The following is a 25,664-nucleotide window of genomic DNA, read 5'->3' as shown; positions in this document are numbered from 1 at the left end:
TCTTATAGCCACATACCTGTCTGGGATCCTATTCCTATCCTTGAACCTTCAACAACTTGCTTCTGTGACTGATAGAACTGTGGGGAACCGGGCTGCTTGTAGGTGTCCATTCTCATCGGTCACATGACATACTCTATGTCTCCTCAGAACTTCACTGCCCACTGCATATTTGTTAATGCTTTTGGTGAGCCTCAGCTTAGGAGTTCGTTGGACGCTGTAGGCACTGGCATAATGGCAGGCATGGAGCAGCGCAGCCCCATGGTGTGCTCTTCACACTGACTGGGCCACACAACTGGTAAGTGTCATCACATTCAGGGCAGCAGTATCACTTGTGCTTGCTGCCACAATCTGGACAGAACTTTTGCATCTTAGAATTGTGAGAATTTTTAGGCAACAAAGTGTTAGAGGAACTTTATGAACTGCTGACAGTTGAAACCAGTGGTGTACTAAGCATTATTTATGTAGGTCGGTACTTATGTTGAGGTGAATGTGTCACTAGTTATTGTTGTAACTAATCTATTGTATCCCAACCTATCTGCATCCCCCTCAGAGTCGGAGGAGGAAACACCACACTGTTTACGAGTCAAGCTGTGGCCCGAGCTGTGTGTGATTGTTTGCTCCAGTTCGCATCGAGACAGAAATCTGATCTGTTTTCACATTGGTAACATCCTTTGTCCATTGTATCAAATGATGTGTTTTATAGTTAGTTACTTGCATCTTCCTAGATCATTTGCATGCTTCTTTGGTGTGGAATGAGTCAGTTTACAGGATATGTATACATGATTAGTGTTAACATTAATGAATATGTCATCATTTTATTCCTACTCGTGCATCTACACTTAAAACCAGTAGCTGGTGCCAGAGATCTCTGTTATGAACATTTTATGTCGTGATTCACAAATGTGGTGTAAATGAATCAAACGAATCAGTGTGTCCTTAAATATTTAGTGTTGTGGTATTCAATAATTAATATCACTGTTGTGTTTTATTTTCTTTGGATTTTAAAGCTGAGTTAGTTAAAGTGAAGTACATTGGCAGGAGATACGCTGTTCGTCAGTGTAATTAGCCTGATTAAATTGTAAATCTAAAATTATGAAGTACATTTCATAATAATTCTTCAGCTGCTGAGACTTATTCCTGTGGACTTTGAGGGGTATTTGTAGCTGCAGAATATCAGTTTGAGAATATTCTTAAAACAATAGTTATCAAAATGACACAAATAGGACAGTGGTTATCACTGCGCTGTGTAGTACTTCGAACTTAGGCATTAAGAGGCTACAGTAGGGCCGAGTGAATGACACACAACCATGGTGCGTGAAAGTGGCCTCAGTTGCCTGAGACTGCAGTCGTGTGTGTAGTTGCATTTGCGCACGTGTGTGTGTGTGTGTGTGTGTGTGTGTGTGTGTGTGTGTGTGTGTGGTGTCTATTTTTGACGAAGGCCTTACTGGCCAAGAGCTTTATTTGTGACAGTCTTTTTGTTGTGCCTCTCTGCGACTCAGCATCTCTGCTATATGGTGAGTAGCAACTTTCCTTCTCATAATATTGTTACATTCCATCCTGGATTTTTCATCGTTTGACTTTATCCTTATGTCCTATTTTCTTGTACTGTTGTCAGACTCTTTAATGTGTCGAAAGTGTGTATATGTTTCATTTTGAGGTATATACATAGGCATGTTCAGAAGGTAAGTGTACTAGATTTTTTTGCTACCCACTGTAAAGATGGCAGGTTGAATTGCAGACAGGGATAATGAAAAGACAGATATACATTAGCTTTCAGCCAAACCCTTCTTCAGAAATGGAAACACACACTCGTTCCGACCCCAGTTGCCAGAGATGTTGGTCATGTGTGAGTGTGAGATGTGATTATTTGTGTGAATGAATGTGTGTGAAAAGATGATAGTAACTGAGCGAATGCCATACAATGAGGTGAAAAAATTATGCAGGTCGATGCAGCCATCAACATTTGTGGCCAAGACACTTTTTGCCAAAGGTGACATGTCTGTACAGGTGTAGACCAGCAGTGGAAGCATAGATACATACTCTTGTGAATATTGTTGTAAAACAAGCACTACCTTCCCTCTTGTACAAAGCAAATCAGTCAAGCAGTGTGGTGAGGACACAAAAATCATAATACACCACAGCAAAGAATATTACAAAGTGCAACATCCAGCATGTTAGAACACCCATCACTGCTAACATCGCAAAAAAAAAAAAAAAAAAAAAAAAAGAAAGAGGCCAGTGAAGTGAGAGTCAAAAGCCATCAGACCATCCTGCACTCCGCATCCATAAAGGAAATGGGGTACAAAGTCTCTCATAGGGAACCAACAAGTTTGCCCTCTGCTGAACACTCAACTGCCGTATGTCTGCGCTCTTGGCAGCAAGAAATAGTCAGATGTACAAACACTTGACCAATAAAATGGCACCCATACTGTAGTGAAAATCGAACAAGTTCTGGATGAGTTTCGAAGAGCTGTAGATCCTTAACAAAGGGCAGATCAGTCTAATGCCCATGTACTAAGGAGCTGTAGCCTCCCCTAAAGGATGACTACAGCAGGGAGAGGGCTAAAGGCAACGTGGCCATGTACATCACTGACAAATACTATGACTTCTCTCTCCTCCTCAACACCAACTTGTGTACAGTTGCTGCAATATAGTACAGTATAGTGCAGTACAGTACAGTGCGATACAGTACTGCAATACAATACTGTACAGTTACTACGCTAGTGTGTGTACTGTACAGGCCAACACTGTGCCCTCTATAAATGCTCTGTAATGAATGCATAGTTCAGGAGGCTCTCAGGGATCTTATTGCACATCTCCTCATACCATTCGTCTTCTGTTGAGATTTCAAAACACGTAATTTTTCTATAGGGGTCTACCACAATCTGTCCCCAAGGTCGAGCTATTGAGAACATCATTTGTTGGGATTGTGCCTCATGAGCTTTGGGTAGAGCACACATTTCAGCACTGCTACAGGATCATTGTCTGCTGTAGATCTGTAGATTCGCTCTCCTGCACTTGTCGACATTGCGTGGTGGGCTGTGGGCAGCCATTATCATTCCAGTGGCCACTTTCCCATCTGGATACATATGAAAAACCAAAGACAGTCTAAAATAAAGTCACCAAAGTGGATGCTGCACTAGTATTTAAGTGCTGGTGCCTTAAGGAGGTGTGTAAAGAGGTGCGAATAAAGTGGATTATTTTGAGGTGTGTGGTTGATGGATACTTTCACTGGTAGCAATTAATGCATATTAAGTTCTTACCTCCACAGTCTCTGGCTATGATTAACAGTGTAACAATCTAAATTATATCTAAAAACAAAGATGATGAGACTTACCAAACAAAAGCGCTGGCAGGTCGATAGACACACAAACAAACACAAACATACACACAAAATTCAAGCTTTCGCAACAAACGGTTGCTTCATCAGGAAAGAGGGAAGGAGAGGAAAAGACAAAAGGATGTGGGTTTTAAGGGAGAGGGTAAGGAGTCATTCTAATCCCGGGAGCGGATGGATATGTGTGTGTGTGCGAGTGTATACCTGCCCTTTTTTCCCCCTAAGGTAAGTCTTTCCGCTCCCGGGATTAGAATGACTCCTTACCCTCTCCCTTAAAACCCACATCCTTTCGTCTTTCCCTCTCCTTTCCTCTTTCCTGATGAAGCAACCGTTTGTTGCGAAAGCTTGAATTTTGTGTGTATGTTTGTGTTTGTTTGTGTGTCTATCAAACTGCCAGCACTTTTGTTTGGTAAGTCTCACCATCTTTGTTTTTAGATATATTTTTCCCACGTGGAATGTTTCCCTCTATTATATTCATAACAATCTAAATTGATTGATATATTGACGTTCCTTTGAACAGTGTGATATTTACCTTCTCTTTCTCAAAGAAGAAGATGCAGTGTCGAGCTCCATGATATGGATTGCGGTATAATAGTCCTAAATAGAGCTGTCCTGTGTTACGAAGTTTGCAGGCTACAGTGTATCCATGTTTCATTTTCAGGAAGAAGCTATTTAGAAATGAAAGATACTGCCTACCTTTCCAGAAGATAAATTGCAAAAACTTCTACACAAATAGTCTTAGGTGGAGATTTCAATTTACCAGATATAGACTGGCACACTCAGATGTTTAGGACGGGTGGTAGGGACAGAGCATCGAGTGACATTATACTGAGTGCACTATCCGAAAATTACCTCGAGCAATTAAACAGAGAACCGACTCGTGGAGATAACATCTTGGACCTACTGATAACAAACAGACCCGAACTTTTCGAATCTGTATGTACAGAACAGGGAATCAGTGATCATAAGGCCGTTGCAGCATCCCTGAATATGGAAATTAATAGGAATATAAAAAAAGGGAGGAAGGTTTATCTGTTTAGCAAGAGTAATAGAAGGCAGATTTCAGACTACCTAACAGATCAAAACGAAAATTTCTGTTCCGACACTGACAATGTTGAGTGTTTATGGAAAAAGTTCAAGGCAATCGTAAAATGCGTTTTAGACAGGTACGTGCCGAGTAAAATTGTGAGGGACGGGAAAAACCCACCGTGGTACAACAACAAAGTTAGGAAACTACTGCGAAAGCAAAGAGAGCTCCACTCCAAGTTTAAACGCAGCCAAAACCTCTCAGACAAACAGAAGCTAAACGATGTCAAAGTTAGCGTAAGGAGGGCTATGCGTGAAGCGTTCATTGAATTCGAAAGTAAAATTCTATGTACCGACTTGACAGAAAATCCTAGGAAGTTCTGGTCTTACGTTAAATCAGTAAGTGGCTCGAAACAGCATATCCAGACACTACGGGATGATGATGGCATTGAAACAGAGGATGACACGCGTAAAGCTGAAATACTAAACACCTTTTTCCAAAGCTGTTTCACAGAGGAAGACTGCACTGCAGTTCCTTCTCTAAATCCTCGCACAAACGAAAAAATGGCTGACATCGAAATAAGTGTCCAAGGAATAGAAAAGCAACTGGAATCACTCAATAGAGGAAAGTCCACTGGACCTGACGGGATACCAATTCGATTCTACACAGAGTACGCGAAAGAACTTGCCCCCCTTCTAACAGCCGTGTACCGCAAGTCTCTAGAGGAACGGAGGGTTCCAAATGATTGGAAAAGAGCACAGATAGTCCCAGTCTTCAAGAAGGGTCGTCGAGCAGATGCGCAAAACTATAGACCTATATCTCTTACGTCGATCTCTTGTAGAATTTTAGAACATGTTTTTTGCTCGCGTATCATGTCATTTCTGGAAACCCAGAATCTACTATGTAGGAATCAACATGGATTCCGGAAACAGCGATCGTGTGAGACCCAACTCGCCTTATTTGTTCATGAGACCCAGAAAATATTAGATACAGGCTCCCAGGTAGATGCTATTTTTCTTGACTTCCGGAAGGCGTTCGATACAGTTCCGCACTGTCGCCTGATAAACAAAGTAAGAGCCTACGGAATATCAGACCAGCTGTGTGGCTGGATTGAAGAGTTTTTAGCAAACAGAACACAGCATGTTGTTATCAATGGAGAGACGTCTACAGACGTTAAAGTAACCTCTGGCGTGCCACAGGGGAGTGTTATGGGACCATTGCTTTTCACAATATATATAAATGACTTAGTAGATAGTGTCGGAAGTTCCATGCGGCTTTTCGCGGATGATGCTGTAGTATACAGAGAAGTTGCTGCATTAGAAAATTGTAGCGAAATACAGGAAGATCTGCAGCGGATAGGCACTTGGTGTAGGGAGTGGCAACTGACCCTTAACATAGACAAATGTAATGTATTGCGAATACATAGAAAGAAGGATCCTTTATTGTATGATTATATGATAGCGGAACAAACACTGGTAGCAGTTACTTCTGTAAAATATCTGGGAGTATGCGTACGGAACGATTTGAAGTGGAATGATCATATAAAACTAATTGTTGGTAAGGCGGGTACCAGGTTGAGATTCATTGGGAGAGTGCTTAGAAAATGTAGTCCATCAACAAAGGAGGTGGCTTACAAAACACTCGTTCGACCTATACTTGAGTATTGCTCATCAGTGTGGGATCCGTACCAGGTCGGGTTGACGGAGGAGATAGAGAAGATCCAAAGAAGAGCGGCGCGTTTCGTCACTGGGTTATTTGGTAACCGTGATAGCGTTACGGAGATGTTTAATAAACTCAAGTGGCAGACTCTGCAAGAGAGGCGCTCTGCATCGCGGTGTAGCTTGCTCGCCAGGTTTCGAGAGGGTGCGTTTCTGGATGAGGTATCGAATATATTGCTTCCCCCTACTTATACTTCCCGAGGAGATCACGAATGTAAAATTAGGGAGATTAGAGCGCGCACGGAGGCTTTCAGACAGTCGTTCTTCCCGCGAACCATACGCGACTGGAACAGGAAAGGGAGGTAATGACAGTGGCACGTAAAGTGCCCTCTGCCACACACCGTTGGGTGGCTTGCGGAGTATCAATGTAGATGTAGATGTAGATATATATTGTTGTCTGAGACACACACAATACATCCACCCAGAATCACGAACGGGAAGAGACCGATTGTTGAGGAGTGAAAAATTTGATATCAGCTTAAGGAAACACTAGAATACATATATATGTTCATCTTTCGTTTCCTTCATTTCTTGTTTTGGTGCGGGCATGTTTATATTGCATTTTTTTCCCCTCAAAGTATTCTGATACTTATTAAATGACATAAACTTTATGGCTAAACCAAAATAAGATCTGTCACAACTGCTCCCCTACTGTATACTGGCATTGTCTATTATTACTGGATGACAGTATACAGTAGTAGTGCATTTTACAAACACATGTAGCATAAATTATCAAATTTTGAACGGAAGTATCATTTAAACTACTTTTTGGCCCTGTTGGAGATCAAATTCCTTTATTTGTGGCCAAGTTTATATCTTATTTATCCCCTGCATGTGTCAGCTTTATTTATATTACAATTAATTTACATGGAATTTACAAAACTTTAAAGTTTCAGTTTCTGAGAGATCATGACTCAACAAAGAGCATGTTTAAATTAGTCTTTTGCTGCGTGTGAGCCTGTCAGTATCAACAGTGCAACTATGGAGAACAGTTCAGTCTCAGATCTATAACTCGGTAGGCAATGATCAATTCCACATCGTTATCGTGTCTGGAGGGTAACTCCATAGGATAAGTGCACATTTACGTGTGTTTGCTTAAAAAGTTTGATGCCACAGTGGAGAAGCTATAAAGTTCCAACCATGGTTATATGGGCATGTCGTCCATCACATATTTCAGTGTCTGAAAGGCCATCCCGTATCATCTGCATCACTATGAGAGCTCACAATATTCTGTGTAAGTCTATTAATTACTTGTTTTAATTCCTCCTTCGTAGTAAAGCTGGGCGTCCAGTGCTACTACAGAGGGTACTTAGAAGGTTTTTTGTCATTGTAGGCACACACAAATTTGATCACTACTTCACATGAGTTTTATTTCTCATTCAACACTCACTAAACATATGATAGGTGGACAGTTTTTCTTGAAGTACCTTTCATTTCACACATGTTAAGACACCCTTTTTATATATAGTTTTCTTTACATGTCTTTGTACAAGTGCATAAAATTTTACATGACTTACATTAAGAAATGAAAACATGACATAAATTTGCTCTTATAACTGCACATAAATGTCTTTAATATTAGCTGACATGTGAGGTCTAATACATTTCCCTTATATACAACTTTGCACATAAATCTGTCACATCACTTCTGATGTTTGCATGTTGTCATGGTCTTCAGTACAGAGACTAGTTTGATACAGCTCTCCATGTTACCCTATCCTGTGCAAGCTTCTTCATCTCCGAGTAAATACTGCAGCCTACATCCTTCCAAATCTGCTTAGTGTATTCATCTCTCGGTCTCCCTCTACGATTTTTACCCTCCACGCTTCCCTCCAATACTAAATTGGTGATCCCTTGATACCTCAGAACATGTCCTACCAACTGATCCCTTCTTCTAGTCAAGTTGCACCACAAATTCCTCTTCTCCCCAATTCTATTCAGTACCTCCTCATTAGTTATGTGACCTACCCATCTAATCTTCAGTGATATTTTGTGCTTGTAAATTAATCACTGAATTGTCAACAGTGGTTTTATCTACTGCATCCATTTCTATCCTTGTGATTTACTAATTGCAAAATTTTGAAATGAATATCCCTTTCTTAAAAACTGTGAGAAATTCTTCATTTGTGTGGCTATAGTGTCCGTAGTTGCTTTATAATTCATGAAGGTATTTTTGATCTGTCATTGCAACTAGAAAATGCATGATTTCTTCACCAGATGTGTTTCACTTTATTTAGGTAAAGCATCATCATTGGTCTGTAATTAAGTTTATTTACGTTTTGATTTGCTTCTAGATCAAAAAACAGTTAATTAAGAATAGGTTGGTTTATACTAACAGTGATTTTTCGGCTGATTTCTCGCTCACATCGGGAAATGCCGTCTACTTGCACATTGTTGTTTTGCTGTGTTAGACACTGATAATTTTTAGATGTTCTGCAGAACTATGCATTTCTCACAAAACACTTTTATGCACACCACTGTATTCTGTTTGTTTTTGTACTTCAAGTATGTATTGCTGTTTGTGTTTTGTAGTGTTGCCAACATAAACTTTTAATTACTTTGTCTGTGACCTGCAAATATTCTCTTTTAATTTAGATTATTGTATGTGTGTAATTCTATTTAAGTGTGTTTTTGTGTATTTATGTAATGTGTATGAGTAGAGAAGGGATAGTGATGGAGTGCAGGGGGGGAAGACCATGATGAGTGGACATGAGACACAAGTATATAGCAGTGTGATGGAGTGTGAGTTAGAGGAGAAGGTGAGGAGTGAGAAGCGAAATAAAGCTCTGAGTGAGGGGGAAGGGGGGGGGGGTGAAAAAGGCTCTTTTCTTTTACATGTGATTTCATCAATTATTCTTTTCCAGTATTTATCTGGTCATTGAGCAACTGTTTATGTTGTGTTAATTCCTTCTTGTATGTGGAAATTTTCATGCAAAGGAAGGATGTGTCTGTCTTTACTGATTTTTATTATATTCCTTTTGTTTTCAATATTGCATGGTCTATGGTGTTGTTCTTTTAGATGAACCCCAAATGTTGGATGATTTTACCATATTTGAATGCTCTGATGTGTTCTTTATATCTTGTGTCAAATGTCCTGCCAGTCATTCCAATGTATATCTTTTCACAATCTCTGCAACTGAGCTGATAGATACCACATTGTTGGTATCTGTCTGATTTTGATTTTAGTTTTGGGATGTGCTTTTGTATGCATTTTTATTTTTATTTTTTATTTTTATTTTTATTTTTATTTTTTATTTTTTATTTTTTTTTTTTTTGCAAGAAATGTTTATGCCTTATTTTTTTAATATGTTTCCTATTTTATGAGTGAATTTGTTGTTGTAGGTCATTTATTCCCTTTTTTGTTGTTGCGAGTTGTGCGAGTTAGTGTGGTTTGGTTTGTTTTCTTCATTATTTGTCTCTTTATTTTTTATTCAGTTTGTTGACCTTTGTTTCTTTGAGTCCATTTTTTAATGTTGTTTGTTTTATAATGACTAACTCTTTCTGGTAATTAGAAGTGTTTAGGGGGATCCTGTTCAGCCTTTTTAACATGCATCTGATTGCTGCTTGTTTGTGGTTCTGTGGGTGGTTTGAAGTGTCATTTAAGATAATGTCACTTGTTGTGGGTTTTCTATATATGTCGATCATGTGTGTATTATTATCTTTTCTATATAATGGAAGGAAACATTCCACGTGGGAAAAATTATATATAAATACAAAGATGAGGTGGCTTACCGAACAAAAACGCTGGCAGGTCGATAGACACACAAACAAACACAAACATACACACAAAATTCAAGCTTTCGCAACAAATTGTTGCCTCATCAGGAAAGAGGGAAGGAGAGGGGAAGACGAAAGGAAGTGGGTTTTAAAGGAGAGGGTAAGGAGTCATTCCAATCCCGGGAGCGGAAAGACTTACCTTAGGGGGAAAAAAGGACAGGTATACACTCGCACACACGCACATATCCATATGTGCGTGTGTGCGAGTGTATACCTGTCCTTTTTTCCCCCTAAGGTAAGTCTTTCCGCTCCCGGGATTGGAATGACTCCTTACCCTCTCCTTTAAAACCCACTTCCTTTCGTCTTCCCCTCTCCTTCCCTCTTTCCTGATGAGGCAACAATTTGTTGCGAAAGCTTGAATTTTGTGTGTATGTTTGTGTTTGTTTGTGTGTCTATCGACCTGCCAGCGTTTTTGTTCGGTAAGTCACCTCATCTTTGTATTATTATCTTTTCTTATGGTTATGTCTAAAAAGTTGATTGTGTTTTATTGTTCTTCTTCTATTGTGAAGTTCATGTTTTTGTGTACTGTTTTTATGTCGTTGGGTAGTTGCTGTATTCTTTTTCAGGTTCTTCTACCATTCATATAGGAGGGACCTTGTTTCCTCATCGGAGATATTATAAGATAACATGGGTATCCCCATATCATATTACAGAAAATCAAATTGACCACATCACAGTATCCAGGAAGTTCAGGAGGATCCTGGAAGATGTGCGGAATAGAAGAGGAGCAGATGCAAATAGCAACCACCATCTTATTACTGCCAGTTTCCGAATGAAGATTGTGGCTTCCAGAAAGAAATTCAAGCCAAGGAATAGAAGATTCGATGTAGGTAAACTGAAAGATCCACAGATAGCTGAGGGGTTCCAGCTGGAACTCTGGAATAGATTCCAGGCACTGGAACTGGAGATGGATGAGGATAAGGACATGGATGAAATGTGGACAGAAGTTAAGAATACTTTTGTGCAAGTGAGTGAGAGACACCTTGGCTTTAAAAATCACCTGCGGAGAGATTGGATGTCCAAACATACCTGGAGGAAAATCACCCATAGAAAGGAGGCCAAGGGAAAAGTAAATCAGAGCTGGACCAGGCAACAAAAAGCACAGGCACAAGCTGATTATAGAGCTGCAGATAAGGAAGTGAAAAGGAGTGTGAGAAGAGACCACAGAAGATGAATAGATGGACAGGTTGATAGAGCAGAACAGGCAGCGCGAGGGGGGATGTGAAAGAACCTGATATCACTAAGATGCTCTCAAAGTAAAGCTTCCAGAGGAACCGACCAGTAAGGAATAAGAAAGGGGAGATACTAACTACACATGAAGAACAATCATGTAGGTGGAAGGAACACTTTAAAGAAGTTCTAAATAGAGACCTGAGTGGGGAGGTAGAAGAACAAGAACCAACGGTAAACAGTGATACTAGTCCCAGCATTGGTGTAAATGCACCGCACCCACGAAAGCAGAAATTCAGATAGCACTGAAGCAGATCAAGAAAGGGAAGGCACCAGGACCAGATAATATAACAACTGAGATGCTGAAAACAGACTTGGACACCACTGTTGAGTTATTGTACATCCTCTTTGAGAAGATATGGAGAGAGGAGAAACTGCCAACAGATCGAATATGAGATATTATCATGAAAATACCCAAAAAAGGAGATGTTACTAACTGCAACAACTGACAGGGCATTACCCTATTGTCAGTACCGAGTAAGGTACTTTCGAGGATCATTTTAAACCATATTAAGGATTCTGTGGAAGCACAACTGAGGAGAGAGCAGGCGGGTTTTAGAAAACATCGAAGCTCTGTGGACCTTATCAATACTCTCAGAATTATTCTGGAACAAAGTGCAGAGTGGTAGCACCTTCATTGACTTTGAAAAGGCTTTCGACTCTATCAATCAAAGAGTCATGTGGGATACTCTTGCAAAATATGGCATTCCAACAAAGATTATTAACATCATAAGGAAATGTATGAAGACTATGAATGCCAAGTACTACATAATGGAGAACTAACAGAGCCTTTCCAAGTTAATTCGGGAGTACGACAAGGGTGTATTCTTTCGCCAACTCTATTTCTTTTGGTGTTGGACCATGTGATGAAGAGAGTGATGGGGGGACAGAAGACAGGTGTACAATGGGGGATGCGGGATAGGCTTGAAGATGTAGATTTCGCAGATGACATTTGCTTAATGGCACAATGATATCAAGACATCAAAGAGAAAGTGGCCAGGTCACAGAGAGAGGCATAAGTTGCAGGCCTCGAGATAAATGTTCGCAAAACCATAGAAATGCAGATAAATTTGACCATCACGAATAGGCTGGCCATTAATGGAGAAGATGTAGAACAGGTCCAATCTTTCCTCTATCTTGGAAGTGTAGTCACAACTACAGGAGGCGCTGAGGAGGACTTCCGTAATCGCATCCACAAAGCAAATGGTGCATTTGTACAACTGTACCTTGTCTGGAGAAATAGGAACATCTCAAAGAAGACCAAACTCCGGCTTTTCAATAGCAGTGCGAAGGCTGTTCTGTTGTATGATTGTGAAACTTGGACGGTGACTAACCACATCAAAAACCAGCTCCAAGTTTTATCAATCTCTCTCTGGCATATTTTAAATGTGAGATGGCCAGATATAATGACAAATGAAGATCTTTTGAGGGTGACAAATCAGCAACCAATCAATATACAAATCAAAGAAAAAAAGTGGAACTGGATTGGGCATACATTGAGGAAACCAGATGGAGCTATTGAAAGGATGGCTTTGGATTGGCACCCTCAAGGAGTTTGAAAACGTGGTCATCCCAAACAGGCATGGAAAAGGACAATCGAGAGAGAAGCTGCAGAGGATGGGAAAACCTGGAATGAAGTGAAGAGACTTGCTAGAAATCTTGCTAGGAGTTTCGTCACGGCCCTATGTTCCAAAGGGAACGACAGGAACTAAGCAAAGCATGCATGTTATGTCATCCATGTATCTGTACCAGTAGATGACATTGTAGCTTTTATTTGTTATTGTGTCTTCAAATATTAGTTTTTCTATGTGATTCATGAAAATGTTGGCTAATGTGTTTCTGACATAGGTGAACCCATGGGTAAACCTCCTCCTTGTATGTAGTATTCTTGATTGAGTTCAAGGTAATTTTGTTGTGTTATTAACTGTAGTAATTTTGTGGTTTCATCTGTGTGTTCATGAGGTAGCTGGTTGTGTGTTTGCAGGTTTTCCTCAATTATTTTTATGGATTCACTAACAGAAATGCAACTGTACATGCTTTCTACATCAAAGGAGAGCAATGTTGCTGTGTCAGGGATTTTAGTGTATATTATGTGTTCTACCAGTTGAGAGGTATTTCTGATTGTTCTATCCTTTTCTAATTTATAATACTGGTTGAGCTGTGACTGCATTTGTTTTGCTAGTAGGTATGTAGGAGCTGCTCTGAAATTTACTGTTGGATGGACTGGATAATTTTCTTTATGGACCTTGGGTTGACATCTCATGTTGGGGGCTTGAGGGTTTTTTTCATACAAGTCTCTGTTTCTCTCTGTCTGTTAATGTATACTCTATGTTTTTGAGTGTGTTTTTAACTTCTTGTGTTTGAAATCTGTTAGTTGGGTTTGATTTTAACTTTTTTTTTTTGTTGTTTTTGCTGATGAATTCTTCCGTTTTTTCTATGTATTCTTCTTCTTCTTCTTCCTTTTTTTTTTTCACCTTCTCCTCTAACTCACACTCCATTACACGCTATATACTTATGTCTCATGTCCACTCATTATGGTTCCCCCCACTCCATCACTATCCCTTCTCTGCTCTTACACGGTGCATAAATATACAAAAACATACTTAAATAGAATTACACACATACAATAATCTAAATTAAAAGAGAATATTTGCAGGTCACAGACAAAGTAATTAAAAGTTTATGTTGCCAACACTACAAAACACAAACAGCAATACACACATGAAGTACAAAAACAAACAGAATACAGTTGTGTGCATAAAAGTGTGTTGTGAGAAATATGTAGTGCTGCAAAACATCTAAAACGTAGACGAAAATTATCAGTGTCTGTCACAGCAAAACAATGATGTGCTAGCAGACGGCATTTCTCGATGTGAGCAAGAAATCAGCCGAAAAATCACCATAAGTACAAACCAACCTATTCTTAATGAACTGTTTTTTGATCTAAAAAGCAAATCAAAATATAAATAAACTTAATTACAGATCACATGATGCTTTACTTCAATAAAGCAAAACTTGTCTGGTGAAAAAATCACGCATTTTGTAGTTGCAACGACAGATCAAAAATACGCTCATGAACTCTGAGAAAATTTTCTAAATTATCCTGTGACCTGTTGCAAACGTATACTGCAGTGTTATCGCACTTGCACTCACTCAAAACTCTCAGACAAAAGATTTTTAATAAATTCACTGTTTTACTAAAATTTAAAATGCTCCAATTTTTAGGATTGTGGGGGGGGGGGGGGGGGCAGGAGATGTACTACTAGTATTTGGTATGAGTGAGACACTAACAACCGCAGCCATGCAAGTTGTCAGTCAGAATTTTCCTACCTTCTCAGAGGTTTCAGCAGTTCCCCCCCCCCCCCCCCCCCCCCCACCCCATACAAATTTTATTATTCATCTATGCACATCCTTCATCCTTCTTTTGTGACCCATCCTCTCTTTCTTTGGAGAGTATTATTTGTCTTATGCAACAAAGAAAACAAGAGATAATTAATTCTATGGAAAATTTTTACAAAATGTTTTATATATTTTAATTACTTGAGTTATCTATACTCGGCACCACCCTGTCATGGTCACCAGTTATACTGGTATTTAAATACTGGCACCATAAGGAGATAACGTCAATTATTTCAAGTGTGTGGTTGGGGAATACTTTCACTTGTAGCAGTTCACACATTTAAGTTTGCACCTCCACAGTCTCTTGCTATGCTTACCACTATAATAGTCTAAACTGATTGATATATATACTCTGCTTGTAACAGAGTTATATTTACTTTTTCTTTCTTGAAGAAGAAGATGATGCAGCTTCCAGCTCCGTGATAAAGAATGAAGTACAATACAATCGTATATAATGTCGCCATATGTTGTGAAGTTTGGCAGGCTACAGTGTATCCAGTTATCATTTTCAGGGTGAAGCAATTTAGAAACAAAAGATGTTGCTTCCCTTTCCAAAAGATATATTGTAAAAACTTTTACACAAATATATATTGTTGTCAGACATAAATGCAGTAAGTCCACCCAGAACCAGGATGGCAAGAGACCGATATTACAAGAGTAAAAAATTTGATATCAACATAAGGAAACATTAGAATACAGATATATGCTCATCATTCTTTTCATACACATCTCTTTTTGGCACGGGCATGTTTATATTGAATCTTGGCCCCGCACTGTGTCTTGATGCTTATTAAATGACATAAATTTTATGGGTACACCAAAATAAGATCCATCACAATGCTCAGGAAGGCTAACAACTCTGTAAAGTCAACTAGTTGTGTTTGATCACAGAGAGAGAATCCAGAAATGGGTGGATCATATTAAAACAGTGATACCCAAAAATCATGTTTTTTTGGAGATTAACTTGATTATGGATACAGATTGTCAAAAACTGGAAAATGGCATTTCTAGATAAATGTCTAAAAAATGGACAGTTTGAGTCCATTGCTGTGGAGGCCACAGTGCAAAAATGGCTGAAACCCGATTATTGCATTTTCTGCCTAAGTGCGGTAACTTTGAAACTCTGGATCTCAGTAAGTTTCGAAGTTCATCTTAAGATCATATGATATAAATTCTGATGATCTGCAGTGAATAGAAATTATAGAAGTAGCCACCCCCACAATTGGTACTTTTCATACACAAACCAAAACTCTTTGATTGTTGCAGTTTTCTCGTGAACTGCCCATGAACAAATGGTGTTTTTATAATCCACCTAAGGCTAACTCTAAATAACAACTAATGAAAAAATTTGTCAATTTGCTAATTTCTCTGGGCTGCAGGAAATGTATTTGGATTAAACACAGTCCAATGACGCATAGCTTCCTGCTGTTGTGGGAGGACCTTCCAATTTGCAGTGCATGTGATGCAGATTTTAATATGTAAGATTTTAATTAAACATATTTTGTACTCAAACAAGAGGGCTGAGGCTAATTTAACAGCAGATCTATCGTCTATATTAGTAGATGAGAGAAATGATGTATGGCTTAAGAATTTGTAAATTGCTAGGGGGAAAATTTTAACGTATAATCAATGTAGCTGGCTCGTCCTGATTTTTTGTGAGTGATCATCCATCCACACTTACCTGAACTATTTTTAAGCATTTATTCTGTAGTTCAGTTCGGATTTTAATAGTTCATTTTAAAGTTTACAGTTGTACATTCTGCATGATTAGGTGGGTGAATGGTGGTGGAATAGGAGAGTGCAATTGTAATTTTAAGGGAATTCTGTCTCTATGCATTTTTAATTTTACCTGTTACAAGTATATTCATCTAATACGTTTCGGCAAAAGCACTAGCAACCCTGCTGTTGATCACAGTTTAATACACTGACTGTCAGAGACATAGTGATGGACATTTCATGAACAGGCTTAAGCCAAGCCAGGCATCAGGGATGAGGCTCCACTGTGACTGCCACAGGCCATGTGGCTGTCAGTGTGTTAATACAGTTCTCAAATTGTTGGATAGTTCTTTTCTGTTTGGAATATTGTTAATGGCATTTTACATTATGTTTTAATTATCTGATCACTGATCAACTTAAGCTTTGTGGTGTTTTGTTTGTTTGATAATGCTGAATTTATGTTTGCAGGAGGCTGGTGAACATCACTCAGAGAATAATGTGGTTGCTTCTGCATCCACTTTCACTTCTCATGCTCACTGTATTCGCATTCTCTGCATACACCTTTCCAGAAGAGCCTTCAGATATGCTTGTGCTGAGGACATTTGAAGCAAGTTGTGAAGCACTTCTGTTTGCTGTTGTTGATAATCTTATATATGGCAACTGGTTATTTAGTGTTGCTGTGGCTGCTCTGCTGCCTGTTTGGTTACTTTTCTGGGTAGTGTTGCATACAAGTGCAAATATTGTTCAAGTAAAAACTAAAATGTGAAATAAATAATATCAGTCAAAATAAGGGTAAAGTGTACAGAGAGATACAGATTCAAACTACTAGAGCAACTGCCATGATCAAGAATTAAAGAGAAACTGTGGAAAAAAAATACATTCCATTACTTTATAGCACCATTGTTTTTCTTAATAAAACAAAGGCATTTTCTCCCAACTTGCTTGATTACCCATTCCTAATTACTGATAAAGGTACTTGACTCAGAAGTCCTGAATACCTCACACACAATATTGGCAATAATGGATCGGAATGCAAGTGAGAACATATCAGAATCACCCTTTCAGTTTTGAGAATGGTAAGAGTTCTAATTCATTGTAGCTGTTTCAGGAAAGACATGTAGTGGCACCAGACCAGCTAAACTTTTGTTGCATAATTGCTTATTATTATGTATGGAAGACCAACACTATTACCACATTTTGGACAGCATGCAGTCACACTAAGGCAGAGTTAAAATGGGAAATTTCTTGATTCCTTGTTTTTAATCATTTTGCAATGTGTTAATTGTGTGGTGAATGATTGGATTTTGCATGTGGCATTCCTCTAGTTCCATTACTAGTCCTCAGTTCATTCAACAAATCAACTTGAATTTGTAATTTACAGTAATAACATCAAAAATGCCTTTTATGTCAGAGGATAGGTAAAGAGTGTGCCCACTGCTTCCACTAAACTCTTACATATGGATACCAATATCTTCCATCAATCTCTGCACCAGTAAGGTTTAGTTTCTTGACAACATACCCTCTCACCATGGGACAGCAAGTTCAAAAGTTAGAGTTGTGTGAATAACAGCTTGGGAAGTTTCATAGTGGTGATGGCAAAACCTGCCTGCCCCAGTATTTTATCTAGATGTGCATTTTGATGAAGTGAAGGGAGTGAGGATTCTGGCAAAAGAATGGAATGCACAGGCTTCATTGCATGGTCACATCAGAAAATAACTTATGTGAATGTTTCTTCCTAGGCTATTATTTAAAGAAAAAAAAATTGCAAAGTCAGTCTTATACATTATAATATTCGATGTTTGCTCACAGGTGTCCAACTAAAGTATTCCACAATGACACTCAAACTTCCAGGGAGTTGACCCGGGTGGAGGGATCGATTTTTGAAACTACCTGTATGGTGATTTAGGTCAAGATCCAAGGTATCACACCCTGCAGCCATTCACCCTGGTGGGCACTCATTTGAAAGCAATTAACAAAAAAAATCTAGACTTTTGCATGACACTTAATAGCATTATAAAAGGAGTATTGTATGGACTTGCTGCATAGCATAATGGATGGGTCAAAGCCTTCACATGCAGAAGGTCGTGAATTTGAGTATCTCCAGGTGCTTTAAATTTTGCTTATTTTTAAATCTTCATTGAAATGATTTTATGTGGTTTAAATGTAATTTTATTTCTATTCCTTTGTCATGTCATTTTAACCATCACATCTGTTTAATTTGCTCTCCTCCATCTTCCTGTCATTTTTTTCGGCTTGAAATCTTTGTTCATGTGATTTTAATTAAATTTATGCATTACTTTCAGTTACATTTATTTCGTTTTATCATCCTATTTTTTCCTCCATGTTATTGCATTCATTATTTCAATTCTTCGTTGTGCCTGAATTTTGTTGTACTTATTCCTTCTTACATTTAAATCTTCATCTACATTATGATGTCCATATTCCAGTAGGAGTTTAGGCTATGTTTTAAATGTTTGCATGATGATAAGAATGATATAAAGAAAAAAAAGAGGACAAATGAAAAACTCATAAGGTGATTAAAATGATGTGGCAAAGGAACAGATATTTAAAGAAATACATTTAAACTAACTGAATAAAAAAATAATCAAAGCCATATCAATAAAGATTTAAAAATAAACAGAATTTAAAGCACTTGACAAGATTCAAATCCACAACCTTCTCCATGTGAAGGCCTAACCCTAACAATTACACCACACAACCAGCCTGTGTAATACTACATTTTTAATGCTATTGAGTATCGTACAAAATTGTGAATTTTTTTGGCTGCAATGTGCGATACCTGGAATCTCAACCTACATCACCATATAGATGGTTTCAAAATATTGACCCCTCCACTGGGGATCACTCTTTGTTTAGACACTTTTTAATTTATTAATCGTTTTTTGGGCATCACTCTTACTACTGACCTCAGAACCGTAAAGAACAGCTGTCAGTTACAGCCATGTCCCGGAAGTCAACAGATGCTGCATTAGTTTTGTAGTTTCTTGTTATCTTCTTCGGGAACTGAAGAAAATGTTATGAACATTGTCCTGACAGCTGCATTCACAACAAGATGTGATCATGTTGAGGTGGTAGAAATGTTACCAGAATCTCCTGTGATTGAATCGAAGTCGTGCCACTGTCACTAGAAATTTTCTGCTGTAGGCATAATTTTGGTTCCAAGGACATGTTGGGACATAAGGTACCACTGTTGAGTGTCTCCTTTTAATTTCATAAGACTGTTGGAGATTTTCATTCCATTGGGCCATAAATATAGTCCTTAGCATGAGGAAGATTCTCGGACTTTTTGATTTCCCTTTATTCCACGGTGCACTTTCACCATAACATAATGGTCATCTTATTTAGGCAGGAAAGCTCCTGAACTGCTTCTATAATGTAATATTGACATCTTAACTCTTTAATAAGCACCAACACTGAGTGTGAATCTGATAAACTTATGATTGGTGCTTCTTGCACTAGCTTTGTATATTTAAGTCCCTCTAAAATTGCTGTACATTCTGTTGTGAGTATAGATGCAACTTGAGGAAGCTGGAATTTGCCTCTGTTAGTCTTGCCATCTACTAATGCTCTTCCTGCCCTATCTTTTTGTTTGAACTCATCTTATCTGTTTTGAGGACAGCCATATGCTATGTCATCAGCTAAAATTTTCTCTTGTAGTGTACCTGGTACAAATGGAAGATGTCTTGATATTCAATATTATGAGAAAGAAAGTTGCTACTCACCATATAGCGGAGATGCTGAGTTGCAGACAGGCACAACAAAAAAGACTCTCACAATTATAGCTTTCGGCCATTAAGGCCTTCGTCAAAAATAGGCACACACACACACACACACACACACGCACTCTGTGGTATCATTTGCCTGAGACTGCAGGCTCTCTCTCTCTCTCTCTCTCTCTCTCTCTCTCTCTCTCTCTCTCTCTCTCTCTGTGTGTGTGTGTGTGTGTGTGTGTGTGTGTGTGTGTGTGTGTGTGTGTGTGTGTGTTGTTGACAAAGGCCTTAATGGAGGAAAGCTATAATTGTGAGAATCTCTTTGTTGTGTCTATCTGCAACTCAGCATATCCACTATTTGGTGAGTAGCAACTTTCCTTCTCATAATACTGTTACATTCCATCTTGGATTTTCCATTGTCTTGATATTCAGTTTCACCAAGATATTGACATAGGGCATACTGAAGCAGCTTTAAGTTGGGGAAGTGGCAACACATTCACATAAAGACAAAGCATCGAAGTAAAATTCTCCTAAGGGCAATAGTTTCTTCTTAATAGCAACTTCATCTGCCCTAAGGCTAGATCTGGTTCCAAGGGTTTCTTACTATTTTCAAACACACAAAAGCCATAAGTGGAACTCGTTTGGGTCCCTGGAAATAGCTTTACTTGCATACAAGTGTTTCTAAATAACCTTTCCAATAAGGCACATTATGCTTTTACAGGACACACAAGTTCTTGTGCAGCACTATGGTAAACTCTTTGAGAAGATGTAGAAGTATAGGTCCAGAAAAGCTTGGATTACTTTCTTATAGCAAACTGATGCACACAGCACACAAATACACGTAACTGAAAACAGTAACTAGCTTTTGAGCTCTTGACCTTTCTCTAGTCGGAAGTACACACATTCACTCACATTCCCACGATCACAGCGAGGTTAGTTATTGATTATCAATTACAGAGAGCAGTTGCCTGGGTAGATGGAGGTGGTCAAAGACACGAGACAAGGAGAGGTAGCACCATAGTGTGTGGTATCTTTCTACAGTTGGCTCAGCAACTGCACAATATGAAAGGAGTTCAAAGGGAAGAGTATATAAGGGACATAAAGAGGGAAACAGGGAGGGGGGAGAGTGGTTGGAGAAAGCAGTACACAATTTAGACAAGGAACGAGTGAAGTGGGCAGAACAGAGAAAAGGCAGGTAAGGTAAGGTAAGGCAAGGTAAGGTGATTAGGCATTGGCAAGTAGGTTAGTGGATGTGTAGACCAGGGGGGTTGAGAGAGTATGAAATATGCTGGAGGGACAGTTTTGACCTGCAAAGTTCAGAGATACTTGTCCTGGTAGGGAGTATCCAAATGGAATGTGTAGTGAGTAGCTGTTCAGATCTTTTGTATTTTCGTGAACGACATGTTCAGCAACTGAATTGCCAAGTCTACAGTTTCCCACAGATTTCTGCTGGATATCAGAATCATTTGTGCACAGTATTTAAACAGTGTGACATGTTGTCTTTGTCAGGTGCTACCTGACACTGCCCTTTAAGTGGAATGGCCCCAGTATTTATACCTGTGGCCTCCCCCCCTCCGTGGTTCCAGGTGTTTCTTCTGTCTGCAGTCCTCTCCCACTAGAAACACCCCTCTTCAGTCCAATGCCTCCAGACTGAATGCTAACATTCTTCCTTCAGTCCGGTGCACTGTGGCAAGTGCTTGGCCTGGCACAGCAGACCAAAGAGGGAACACACAAGAATGCTTCTAGTGGGAACAGACCACAGAACCCTCAGCATGGCACACTGGATTGAAGAGGGAATGATGGCCTAAGAACACTTCTAGTGGGAGCAGACTGCAGAGGGAACACCTTGGAACCAGTTGTGGAGGGGGAAGGTTTTACAACACGTATATGCCCCGGGACAGCTGGAAAAAATCTGGGAAGTTTTTCATCTGGGAGAGAACCAGGAATTTTTCATTCTTTTAGTTTTCGATTAAATATTTGTAATTTTGACTGGTAAGGACTAATATGTTAACAAATAATTTTACTTTAGCCCACTAGTGCAGAGTAATAGTGCAGCAATAAAACAAATGAGCGAATAACAATAAAGTAAAAATTTAATTGCCAAGAAAATTCGCAATTTACAACAAAACACAGTGCACACAGAAGTGTCTGTCGACAGCAGATTTTCTCAAAGACTTTAAGACGAAGACTTTGCAATACTTAGCAGTTATGAACTGTATTCAATGACCTTGATGTCGCAACTGTTTACATTAGGTTCATTTAAGCAGTTGCCAGCAGGATCATGCGCTTGCTGCCTTTCCCTGCTTCTGGCTACTTGAAGTATGGCTGTTAGCTTTATAAAGCAGCAACAGCAGCCAGATGCTAGTTGGAAAAGTTTCTGCCGCACCCAAGCTGGCAGATTAGTGCACAGGCAGAGCACTCTTAGTTGGGAGGAGGGGAGGTGGGACGGAATCTCCCTCCACATGACCTGTTTAATGTTTCATGATTGTGTGCTGTTTTCTCATCGTTTACAGTTCTCATGTCAAATGTTTTCTGATTTTATTTTATTTCCACATTATTGGCAATCAAACATTAATCATCTTGCAGAACAAGGAATGTTATTTTTGCTGGTTTGCTAAAGCAATTTAGTTTTTATTGATCTTTTCCGTAGAGGCAATCAATTTGAAGTGAAGTGTTTCATTTCACATTATTGTGGTTCAACTGTTTCTTTTATGTCGTAATATAAGATCTCTTAATTGCTGTACACATACAAACATACGTAAATGTTTATTTAAAGATGACTAAGGAGGCAAATTTGGTGAGTAGTATTGAGTAAAGTGTTTTGTTTCAAAGCTTTAGCAGAATTCTACAAATCTGCCTTGCGTGAAACAGTGTTTTTTGATCCCAAGACAAGTTTCAGCACTTGTATGGTAACTCCTCTAGGCTTGATGTTATTTCTTAATCTCTGTTGTTCAAGCCTTAAATTTACAGAACACCATTCTTTGGTAAATTATAGACTAGCAGCATGCCGTGTTTTATCATTGTAAATCTCCACAAGGCTTTATATTTACTCCTGTAGTGGAATAAAAACTACCCATTCTACAGTTTCTTGGCTTCAGATAATGCTTTTAATTTTTTATACAGTTTGAAAAAAACCATAAAAAAACTTGTTACTCTTAGTTCTAGTGTATACAAACAACTTTTTATTTTTGCAAGAAATCTGAATTCCTTCTTACTAGCTTTTTGCAATGCTGTGTGGATATAAACCTGATTGGAAATGCAACATAATAGCATTGCAGAGTATGAATACGTTAAAAGTTATCGCATAGTAAAACATTAGGGTACTTTGAGTTGAAGGGTTTACTTTTGAAATGAATATTTTGCCAAGAACTGCTTTCTTATTTTCCATTTCTTGTCTGGATAGGATATGAAAAAACAATTATGCTATATGTACTGCATGTACCCTACTAACAACATGCCGCAATGCAGCACATGGTCATGTGATGCACCAGTACGCATGAAATTCTGACAGAAATGCAGAGGCATAGTGAGGAGAGTATGTTGTCATAGCTGCGCATGCACTGCAATGCGTGTTTCCTGGCACTCTCTGGCAACTGCCCAAATTAACCTATTTCTAGCAGGTTGTGGGAAAATATTCCAAATTGTGGTTTGATAAGCTTTACTTTCAAAGTAAATTTCCTTTTATGAAAGATGAATTATGGTACATGTGAGAATGTGTGATGAATTTCCCAAATCACAGAGCGCCTGACACTCATTCAAAACTTAGCACGCTGAGAACCAGCCACTTGGAAAAATTTCTGGCCCAGAAGAGCAGCCATTTATGTCATTATTTAAAATTTTACTGGCACATTTGTGTTTGATATATCTTAAAGAGCAACATACGCAAAAATAAGACCAATATTATGTGTGAAAGCTTAGCTTTTCGTGTAGCTATTCTATATGTATATTCATTTAAAGCATGAACTTTTCCTATTTGTGTGTTACTACGTCACATGTCCAATGCTGCGGTCACTGGCTGGCAGGATCATGGGACGTGAACAAACTATGATTGGCTGACAAAAGTGTATCGCAAATGTACAAAAACCTTTACCAGTCAAAGGACTGATTATTTACAGGTGCTTGGGAAAGAACACTGTTATGGAAAAAGTTTATTTTCGCATGGGGAAAGAGTACAATTCTAACCAGGAAAAATCTTGGAATTTTTCTTTTCCACTATACACCCTGACATAAGTTCCTGTTCCACTTGATGAGCAATCTCAGATAGTACGGTAATGAGACACATTGTACAAATATTGTATATGAACAATACTGATATCTGGCAGAATACCCCAACACCTTAAGACTCACCTGTCCTGCATTACACTGCATATGTGGCATCCACAGGTGGTGAAGCTAAAGGAAGAGATTTTGACATGGAATGGGTGACTGCTGTGAAAATGAAAATGGAGGTTACTATTGGTGGCTGGTGCATGCCACTTGATATGATCGTAAGTATTATGGAGCCATCTAAGAGGAGGAGATATTCATTCAGGAAAGTGGCCTCATTGAGTTGAGATGGAGTAGGTGTTGAGGTTATGGAGGAAAGACCAAAGGTTGACCCTGCCAAGAGTCCAGATCATGAAAATGTCATCAATAAATCTGAACTGGACAAGGGGGTTTTAGGTGTTGACTGTATAGAAAGGATTCCTCCAGATGGCCCATACATAAGTTGCCATAGGATGGTGTCGTGAGTACCTGCGGGCTATATCACAGATTTGTTTATAGATTTGGCCTTCAAAAGTGAAATAATTGTGGATCAGAATGTGGTTGGCTAGGATAATTGGGAAAGATGTGGTGAGCCTGGTGTCAGTAGGATGTTGGGAAAGGTAAGTTCTATGACTACAAGACCAACGTCACATCCACAGTGACAAGGAGTCTGGTGTTAATGGGACAAGAACTCTGGAAAGGCAATGAAGGAAGTGAGCAATGTCCGGAATGTAGGATGGGAGGTTACAGAAAATAGTTTGAAGAAGTCGACCAACAAAGCCAGAGGTTTTTTCTGTGATAGCATTGTATCCAGCCACAATGGGGAGATCCGTCGGGTTGGATTTGAGAAGTGCGTAAAAGGTATGAGTGCAGGGGGTTGCTAGTGTGAGGAAGAAGCTCATGTTTTTTTTATGCAGAGGTGTCAGAAAGTTGGCAGGAAACCTTAGCCACATACTCACTTATGATTTATGACCACTGGTGTGGAGCTTTTGTCTGTGGAAGGTTGACAAAGTCTGAATTGCTTTCTCTGGTTACGGATAGCTGTGTGTTCTGAGGAATGATGTTGGACTCACTGGGGAAGGATTTAAGAAAGGAAGGTGAGGCAAGGTTACAAGTGAGAAGTTCCTGAAAGATAACCAGGAAACAACTAGGTGGAAGATCACAGTTGGAACTGTTTTAAACAAGGTTCTATGTGGGGTTTTGGTTGACTTGTGCTGCAGAGAACAAGAAAAGGAACGTAGGTCCTTTACAAGTCCAGCATGGCTGAACTTAGGTTTAGGGCTAATAAAGATGAGGCTTTTATAAAGGACTGAGACTTCTCCAGAGGTTAGAATTTTAATAGAAAGGTTGATAGCAGTGTTATGGATGGGTGTTTGGGAACAGTGTGTTTCATGGAGGGTGGAAGAAGTTTTTGGGGATAAGTCAGCAAAATATGGTAAGGGAGGTAGGGGTTGACTGAAGGGGGATGGGGGTCAGTGGATAAG

At 39.1% G+C, this 25,664-nt stretch overlaps 1 protein-coding gene across 2 annotated transcripts in view; it reads left to right on the top strand.

Moving 5' to 3' along the window:
* Nucleotides 1-17,098, top strand: part of LOC124803078 (glycosylphosphatidylinositol anchor attachment 1 protein) — an 86,748-nt gene extending 69,650 nt beyond the window's left edge. For both annotated transcript variants that reach the window (XM_047264207.1, XM_047264208.1), the window contains one exon: nucleotides 16,673-17,098. In XM_047264207.1, the coding sequence (XP_047120163.1) occupies nucleotides 16,673-16,970 (298 nt within the window). In that variant the 3' untranslated portion in view covers nucleotides 16,971-17,098. The remainder of the gene's footprint in view (nucleotides 1-16,672) is intronic.
* Nucleotides 17,099-25,664: the final 8,566 nt, after the last annotated feature.

The sequence above is a fragment of the Schistocerca piceifrons genome, chromosome 6, assembly GCF_021461385.2.
Source record: "Schistocerca piceifrons isolate TAMUIC-IGC-003096 chromosome 6, iqSchPice1.1, whole genome shotgun sequence".
In the NCBI taxonomy this organism is placed as follows: Eukaryota; Metazoa; Arthropoda; class Insecta; order Orthoptera; family Acrididae; genus Schistocerca; species Schistocerca piceifrons.
Note: the sequence above shows the minus strand (reverse complement) of the source record. Positions and strands in the feature narration are given on the sequence as shown.